Source organism: Austrofundulus limnaeus, unplaced genomic scaffold (genome assembly GCF_001266775.1).
Source record: "Austrofundulus limnaeus strain Quisiro unplaced genomic scaffold, Austrofundulus_limnaeus-1.0 Scaffold1, whole genome shotgun sequence".
Lineage (NCBI taxonomy): Eukaryota > Metazoa > Chordata > Actinopteri > Cyprinodontiformes > Rivulidae > Austrofundulus > Austrofundulus limnaeus.
In genome coordinates this window covers 2,194,579-2,203,716 of record NW_013952403.1, presented here as the reverse complement: position 1 = coordinate 2,203,716, position 9,138 = coordinate 2,194,579, and the positions used below count along the sequence as shown (strand labels likewise).

At 40.4% G+C, this 9,138-nt stretch overlaps 2 protein-coding genes across 4 annotated transcripts in view; both read right to left on the bottom strand.

The window, feature by feature from the left end:
• The window catches only part of drp2 (dystrophin related protein 2), a 230,864-nt gene extending 229,280 nt beyond the window's left edge, over positions 1-1,584 (bottom strand). Inside the window, exon 1 of one of the 3 annotated variants that reach the window (XM_014004515.1) lies at positions 1,064-1,584. The gene's annotated coding sequence lies outside the window, so the exon portion shown is untranslated. Of the gene's footprint in view, positions 1-419; positions 1,009-1,063 lie in introns of those variants that run through there. The other 2 variants (XM_014004492.1, XM_014004500.1) reach the window with 2 other exon arrangements.
• A 1,065-nt stretch (positions 1,585-2,649) lies between these two features.
• The window catches only part of cenpi (centromere protein I), a gene marked incomplete in the record, with an annotated part of 15,964 nt that continues 9,475 nt past the window's right edge, over positions 2,650-9,138 (bottom strand). Inside the window, 11 exon segments of the mRNA XM_014004525.1 lie at positions 2,650-2,958; positions 3,052-3,093; positions 3,243-3,458; positions 3,787-3,835; positions 4,012-4,136; positions 6,241-6,376; positions 7,017-7,126; positions 7,263-7,327; positions 7,457-7,574; positions 7,662-7,756; positions 7,937-8,057. Of these exon segments, the coding sequence (XP_013859979.1) occupies positions 2,836-2,958; positions 3,052-3,093; positions 3,243-3,458; positions 3,787-3,835; positions 4,012-4,136; positions 6,241-6,376; positions 7,017-7,126; positions 7,263-7,327; positions 7,457-7,574; positions 7,662-7,756; positions 7,937-8,057 (1,200 nt within the window).

The following is a 9,138-nucleotide window of genomic DNA, read 5'->3' as shown; positions in this document are numbered from 1 at the left end:
GTTCATATGTGTGTCACATCCACTAGGTGACAATATATGAACCCAAATACAGCTGTGGAATGTCAATGATAAGTCTTAAGAGAACAACATGGACACATGTGACTCATGTTGTCTGTTGTAGAATGTTCAGCGGTTGACTGGGTCATTTTAGTGCTTTTACTAAAACTTTCAGTGCGTTAGTGCTTTAGAATTAGGGGACCTAAATATTTGAGTTAGTGTTTTAGGGCTAGTGGAACTAATTTTTAGATTAGTGCTGCCCACCACTGCCTATAACAGATAACAGCTTCCCCAGCAGCCCACTTCAACAGATTGATCACTTTCAATGTTCAAAACCAAGATTATACAAGTAAATTTAGCTTTAATATATTGAGTGACTAAAAAAGTTCTAATTTTGATAATAAAGTGAATCAATGACTTACCAATAAATCACATCAGGTAACGGGGTAGGCAGGCAGTTTCAGATCCAGGTTTAATCTGAGGTATTTGATATCACATAAAGCCTGCTGTTACTAATTTTACACCCACTGAAGCAGGCAGGATTTACTTTCCATTTCCTCCCTCCAGAAATTTCCCTAAATTATCCCTCCGCGACGCATCGCCGGAGACCTCAAAGGAGTCTCGGGGCTTTAAGACGCACGGCGTGTAATTGTAGCCATAATTACTGGCGACATCCAGAGTTGAAAATCCGGCTCAAAACACCTCAGACTGTCACCACACGTCAGCCTCCACCCAAACAAACTGACGGGGCGGAAAAGACCCGCAGAATGTGGCACTCAACTGGGGAGGAGGGAGGGATATTCGTTTCTGGCGCTCCTTTAAAAAAAAGTCTTTAAATGTTTCCACTTCTTATCACAGAGCGGAGAAACTCTTTCATTCAGCGGATAAATAAAATAGGTCCACAGAAAACATGATGCTAAAAAAAAGCGCGGAAAAATAAAAATAAAAAAACCAGGGCGTCCCGAAGCTCGATCCATCACAGGACGGTGCACCTAGTATCCCAAACCCGTCACACCCGAACCGAACCAGTGAATAAAACAAGCTGTTTTTAAATCAGCGGTCTTACCTTGTTCCTCTCCCCGCTGTGAGGCTCAGCTCAGCCGGACGTGTTGCCGAGAAGACGCCGCTGAAATGATCGACTCCCAGCCGAGAGGAGCACGAGGAGGAGGTGGGGGAGTGATGAGGAAGATGAAGACGTGAAGCGGCGGCGGTTCCGATGGGGGGGCTCACGAACCACCTCCTCCCCTCTCACCTTCCCGGTTGTTGTACCATCAGGACCGGAACCGCCGGGAGTCGAAGCCGGAGTGACATCCAAACTTACCGCGTTCAGACTCCCCGAGTCCGGCAGGAGGGGCTGGCTCAGAGAGAGGAGCCACTCTTCATCCTCATCTGGACCGGAGAGCTGCTGCAGACAGAACCCGTCCCCCCAGACATTCAAAACCGGAGGGTCGTAAAGTTCTGACACTAAAAAAAAAAGGCAGCGTTTTGATTTTCAAACTGTTCAAGAAGTGTAAAGATGTGTCAAAGTTGCTCATGATGGTCACCATGGTAACCGAACACCTGTGTCTGTCACTCCCTGGCTGCCAAGGCTATGCAAAAATAAAACTGAGTGTAAAGCTGTGCATAAACGCATTTTAAAGAAACAAAAAGAAAAGCAGTAAAAGTTGTTTATTTGGAGTGAATTCCTCATCGTGGAGCTCATTTTGGTTTCAGTTGCAGTTTAAATCACAAGTTCATGTCCTGCATGTTTTAGAGGTTTACCTGCTTCACCTGATTCAAATAATTTGATTACCTCCTCAGTGTGACAACTTTATAAAGCTGTCAATCATTTAACTCAGTCAGGGGTGAGTMATCTAAAACAGCACAGTGGGTCACAAAGAACAGCTGCAGTTTTTACTAACAGAAGAGGATTAGGACTAAAGAGCAAAATTATGTATTTTTGTACTGAGAATTCTGACGTTAATCTCTTTAAAAGTTACTCAAAACTGAGGAAAAAAATCTTTAAAAAAAAACCATCTGCGAATAAACTCGAAGTTTTGATAAATCAGAATTCCCTGAAAAGGTTAGAAATTTTGTTTTTACAACCAGAATTCTGAAAAAAAGTCAGGAATTTTGAGATTAAAGTCAGAAATTTACAATAAAATCAGAAATTCTGGGGGAAAATGCCAGAATTCTGATTTTTCTTTTTTATCTCTCAAATTTGGAGGAAAAAAAAATTATGAGGAAAGAAATTTTGACTAATCTATGAATTTGGAGGGAAAAAAAGATGTTTGAGGTGAAAAGCTAGAACGCATTTTAAAAAATCACCGGTAATAATAAAACTTCCTAATCCTCTTCTGTATTTCCAGTTCTGTATTCATGAAGTCATTTCCACAACAAAGTTTTTTTTTTTTTGAAAACAGTTCTAATAAGATCAGGCATCAAACTCTTAACACTTAAAACATTCAAACCTGCTGTTTTATTCTGCATAATTATTCCTGAACACTTTGTTTACTTCTTGTTGTTTTGACATTTACCAGTTTGGAAGCCTGACTGATGGTTTAGTAAACTCTCCTCGTTATGAGCGCCGTGCATGTTGTTTACCATTTCACGTTTATTATTCCATAGTTAAAAGGTTGATTCGGTTAATTAAAGCTCATTAAAACACAAATATACAACAAAAACACAAAGATTTTATTTACATCACATAATTCAAGCAACTAAACGTGCTTTAGGGTTGAAAACGATGTATGTACATGAAACAGGTGGAGTAAAAGAGACGAGGGGATAAATATGTACAAGTCTTTAAAAGGATGGTGTAGATGAGCGCCGTTGCTGTTCCTTCTGCGGCGAGGTGAACTACCTGTGCTGCGCGTCGCCCGCGCTCACCTGTCGGCTGATGTTGCTCTGAACGAAGTCTTTGAGGCCGTCGAAGCCCTGGTTGAACAGGTACTCCAGGTACCAGCTCCACGGCTTCGAGTGCTGCAACAGAAGACATCAGGAGGTTTGGATTAAAGATGGAGCTGTTAATCTGTGCTGCGTGTGGACTTTATAACAGAATGAAACCTGGTGTACCTTTATGGAACTGAGGTCCATGTCCTTCCTGTCTGGCCAACACTGATAAAAAAAGAAAAATAGTCAAGACAGAAATCTATAAAATCTCAAARAGGCTCTTCTCAGTAGTTAATCCTGTGCTCTAACAGATTAACACCAGCTTGCAGGTTTTGTTTGACGTCTGGATCGCGGCGTAGAGAACGCGCGCTCACCTGCTGGTGAAAGTCCACGGCGTAGCTGAGGAAGGCCGGGTGGTGGACGAGGTCGAAGCTGGACCAGTACTGCGGGACTTTGGTTTGGAGGAGCAGCTCCTCTCCCAGCTTTAGGTCCGACCCGGGATAAAAGGTCCTGGAGTTCCACAGGCAGTTGACCATGAAGACGACGCAGTGGTTGAACTCTTTGAAAATCTGACGGCTGATGTGAAAGGCCTGACGGAGAGGCAGAATGTTATTCTTTCAAATAAAATGAGTCGTTTTCASAGGAGCTGCCTGAGAACGTCAAACCACTTAAAAAGGTCAGAGCCGTGTTTATTTTAACACGTTTAAACTCTAATCTGAGAGCAGATTAGAGTTATCAGGTTCGAGCAGAAGCTCCTGGATTAAAAAAGAAAAAAGCTGCAAACAAAACGACAACTGCGGTCAATTAAAGGATTTMTGAAACAAAAACTTAAACTATTTGTCTTTGAAAATAAAGCTTCTGTTGGAAAACCTGAGTGGTTTATAACACTTTTATACATGTTCACTCATTTCTTTTTACCTCCTTCTGTCGTTCTTGACTCTTGGCTGATGTCAGGTTCACTTTGTACCTGGTTGTAAAAAACAAAAGAGTTTGTTTATGATAAATCGCTCTAAAATCATATCTAAAATCATATCAATATAATGAATCGTTGGATTCAGAGTTGTTTGGTTCATTAAGTAATTAATTCTACATGACGTGACTTGTTTGCCGCTCTGCTAACAGACACACGGAGGAGTGGAGAACCTGTGCATGATGTGGGCTAGTCTGTCCACGCTGACCGGGTCTGTGGTGAGGAAGGCTGGGTAAAACACTCCAGGAGGAGGCATCACCACCAGGGGGAGGCCGAACTTCAGGAAGGTGTCGCACACCTGAAACAGGACGGAGAAACAAAAAAAAAACGCTGCTAAAATACAAACTGTGTAAAAACAACGTGAATCTGATATAACATATAAGGATGCAAACAATTAATTGACTTATGATTAATTGTCAATAGATTAAAATTTCTTCCATTCGATTAATTGACAATACCCATTTAAACCTTATTTCAGAGTAGTTATGACTTCATCCAGTAGAGGGCGCCGCTGCTCTCAGCCTGGCCTGCCGCCTCGACCTCGGCAGCGTCATAATTAAATGCGCAAATTTTGTTTAGTTTTATTTGCGACACAATAATAATGAACTACAGCAAACTGGAAAGAAAAGTACCGAAGGCTGTACCGGACCATCCAGCAGTACGACACTTAAAACAAGAGAGCAGGACGGTAGACAACGGTAAGCTAACTGTGGTTAACGTTAGCTTCTTCTTGTAGAGTTTAACTCGTGTGAAAGAACAAGAAAGTTACAGTCGCTACAAATAATTAACTTGAAGTTAATCGTATCTGTGTGACGTAACCCGGTCAGTGAACCACTCAAATGAACAGTAGCTGGCTTCATATTGGCAGCCCAGATAGGACCACAGGGAACGTAAACAAACAGTTCCAGTACTCATTTGTATCTCATGTCTTTCAGGGATATTTTATTACGTTTCTAGTTTGTTTTTGAGGTAATCTTTATCTTAAATTATTACAGTGTTCAAATAATAGTTTTTCATCTTCAGGGTGGATTTAGTGTTTTACTTGTTTTATTATTTTTTTCCAGCTAGCAACTTAACAGATTCCTGTTTTGTTATATTTTATAAATATGCCCAAATTTAATAATATGAGAGAAATCCACATTTCTGTTTATTTAGTCAGTGTTTAACACAGCTGGCGCAACGAGTTCTTAAAATATTACTGTACTTTTTTTTATTTAGCATGTAAAACATTAGCCCTTCATGTTATATAAAAAAAAACCTTGATTCAAGAGAAATATCAGGTTTTTAGAAAAATGGCCACTTATCAATGAATTGTTAGTCGATCGATAGACAATCAACTATAAATTAATTCATTAATTGATAACTCGCATCCCTAAACAGATATAATCTACCTTTAAATCCTAATTTTCTGACGTGTGTCTTTAAAATAATCTGTATAATTTTCTTTGAACATAGCCTGGAAATCCCTTCGTATAATGTTTGAACTCATTAAAAACTTTGGGTCTCTGTTTTAAATACAGCGCTGGAATTCCTGATGACCAATAAAAATTGAGCTCTCCCAAAAAAAAAAAACATGCTTGTTGTCGGACCACGAGATAAATAATCAAATTTAAACCTAAGCTTGTGTAAAAACATATTCAAAATTATGATTTCATCTCCTCAAAAAAATACAAAATGTTAATTTGATTTTAAAAAGTGTTTTAGGATATTAATTACTGAAGAGTTAAAGCAAATAAAAAATATTTCTTCACTTATTTACTTTGGGCGCTACATTTATCTTTGTAACAACAAACTATTGCATTTTATTTCTGTAAAAAAAATATTTTTTAATGTTAGATGCCGCATGCAGATTCAGAGGAGCGGTGAAATTTGCTGAGTTATCTATAATCGACACAAAACAATTCAAATATTTTTCTCTAAAAATAAAATTATCACTTTATCTTAAATTTACACTTTTCCAGCCGTTAAAAACAGCAGGTATTAGTATGAAGCCTGTACATGTTTGTTGAGGACTTCTTGGGTTTCTGTATAAATTAATGTTGGACTGAATCAGGCTGAGGTGTGTTTATGGATCCAAAATGATCCTTCTGTTCTAACGTGTGTAATCAGTGAGAATAAAAGACCTGAAGTGTCTTTTTTTCTCATTTAGACTTCAGTCTGTCATGAAACGATGAGAGCTGTTGACGAACAACCGGCAAAAACTACAAAACGCTGGTGTTTTCAGGACGCTTCATGCTGTCCTCCTTACATCAGCAACATTTGTTCGAGCCTGTTGTGAACTGAGACTAATTTGATGAGTCACGTGTGAATGTACAGGTTTCTGTGGAAAATCTTCACAAATAATCTGTGTGAAGGATAAAGTTTGAGCTGAAACAAYACGGCCGCCTGTTGTCTCAACTTACGGTTTCGTAGAAATCCAGGATGAAGCTGAGGAGGAGGGTGTGACAGCCCTCCATCTGAAGGCCCACCGACGCCAACCGACCCACAAAGTGGATCAGCTCCATCACTGAATCCTTGAACCCCGACAAAGTTATGTTTCTGAGACAAAAAGACACACAAGACAGAAGTTTGTCACTTTTAACTTAAATAAAACTTTTAACCTTTGTGACGAGTGTCAGCTCAGGCTACAGCACAAATTAAATGAAAACATTTATATCCTGTTTAACAAGGAGTCAATAAAGAGAATCTGTAGTTAGGGAACTAAAATGTAAATATAGAACCTTAAAATTTATCAGACATGTCTTCAGAAATAAACCTGTGTCTATTTACCCTTTAACTTCCTGCAAGGCCTACAAAATGACCTGTGATGTTTATGAAATGACCTGCAAGGCCTACAAAATGACCTGTGATGTTTATGAAATGACCTGCAAGGCCTATAAAATGACCTGTGATGTTTATGAAATGACCTGCAAGGCCTACAAAATGACCTGTGATGTTTATGAAATGACCTGCAAGGCCTGTAAAATGACTTCCAGAACTTGTAAAATGACCTGTGAGATGTACAAAATAACCCGTGATGTCTAAAAATGACTTGTGATGTTTAAGAAATTACATGCAAGTCCTGTAAAAAACCCTACAAGGTCCATAAAATGACTTGCAAGGCCTCCAAAATGACCTGCTCTCATTTCTAGTCCTTGTTTCTGCTCGGGACATAAAACAAAGCGRGTGTAAAACTCACATGGTTGTGTGGCTGTTCAGACTGATGTCCAGGTCGTCCTCCAGAGCGTAGACTGAATGCCACGTCAGCCACTTCAGCAGCATGTTGTTTAAACACTCCATCAGTCCACACTGCGGACACGGAGGACAAGCACTGAGCCAACAGCAGCTCAAACAGCTGCTTTAATATTGCGGTTATAATGAGACCCTCATAAAACAAAGAGTAAACACTGCTGCATGGTTTCTATTAAATTACTTAAAAACCCACCTTGAAAAACAGCGAGGAGGTGAAGAAAAGCTGTGTGAGGGGCTCAAACAGAAGTTTGCTAATCTCTGCATTGAAGACAAAAAAAGTCAGTCGTTCCTGTTTTAAAATTCAGTGAAACAGAACTTTTATTGGATGTGTGAAGAAGAAGAATGTGAAGAAGCATCAAATCTTCAAGACGATGAGGGAAAACCTACGTGAGCTCGGGATGACGGGAATGTTGCTCAGAAGGCCAAGGATCTGTGGACGCAGCAGACATCCGTCCCAAACGTTGAGGAATTTATAGAGAAAAGCATCTGAACTGGGGAAGCCCTCCTGTTGGAGAAAGAAAGAAATATGGATCGTCGACTTTGGTTTCACCTTTAAGAGCACAGCAGGCGTGCAGCCGAACATGTGGCTCACCTGGAGGAAGTGCTGAGCAGACAGCAACTTGTTCAAAAACTGGAGCACTTCCTCTGAATTCTGGGTGGCTCCTCCGTCACCGCTGAACAAAAACTCTGAAGGGGAAAAAAGGACAAACGAATTTTAAAACAGAACCCAGCAGGAGAGATTTAGCAGCAAACGGTGAGATCACTGCTTTATTTAAAAAWAAAAAAAACWGTCCCTATGATGTGCTGCGGTTCAACCCGAGGTCAGCGTCTTCTCTAGTTTTGTAGCCCCCCCCCACCTCCGCTTACCTTCGTGCAGAGCACAGCCCAGCCAGAAGTTGAGGCGCAGGAGGACGGACTCGTCCTGCACGCAGTCCAAGTACTGCAGAGCCAGACTGGAACCCAGGAGCGAGCCCATCTGAGCGGGCAGCTGAGGGAAAACAAGAAACCCAAACCATGAAAATAGTGTGAGAACCTACAACTGCAGAAATGCTAATTTAATAAAAGACAAAAAGTACACCGAGTAAGTTAGCTCGTAAAGTCAAATTTCACATTAAAATGTATTAAAACTCATCTCATTTTACTTTCAAATCATTTACCTGCCGAAAAAAATCTGAATTAAASCAAACGCGACCCGGAGCCAGTCCCTCCAGCATCCTGTAATCTTATTGATGGCAGAACTGGGACGTTACTTCTGGATCATTTATGGAGCGTCTGACTGGGAACAAGCAGCTGCCTCGCAACACGCAGCCTTTTCGCCAAGAACGTAAATAAATCAAAACCATAAGGAGACAGACTGAACGGACACAACTCAGCTCTTCAATAATTATGGAGAAAAACGTCTCATTAAACCCAGAAAGCATCATTTATCTCATCGCTCTGTTCTGTTCATCTCAAAAGGACCAGATTAATAAAGGAGATTGAACATCTTCATCATTCTGAAGAAGAGCYTTGTTGGCAATAAGCAGCTTGGGTCCGGTCGCCTTGTTGCTTTGTGTGCAGAGAAAGAGGTGAATTTATGTGGCGTGAAGCATAAAAACTGGAAAAGTAATTTAAAACGACCCACTTTATTTCTGCGGGTCACTGAATCTTCGACGTGACATTTTATTATTTAGACTAATACTTCATCTCGTCGTGGCTCTGGTGCTTTTCTCATCCACACAGAAGAAACAAATCACTACAATCTGTAAAATAAAAACAATAAAAATAAAGCAAATGAGAGGCGCGACGCACATAAAGCAGTTTTATGCTCTGATCTAATAAAACCGTTACAGCCACAGACCACCTGGGCTTTGGTTTCTCTGCAGTGAGGTGGGGGATCGCCTCCAGCAGAATGGGGTTAAAGCTGGGACGGTCACACAGCGCCACCAGGTGGTGGAAATGTTTCAACACAAATCCAGAAACCAGCTCTTTGTGTTTGTGCTGAAATTGTACAAAACATGCTTTAATCCAGGATATTTAGTTCCCACCATTCTGTTAAAAAAAAAACCTTTTTTTAAACTGATATATAT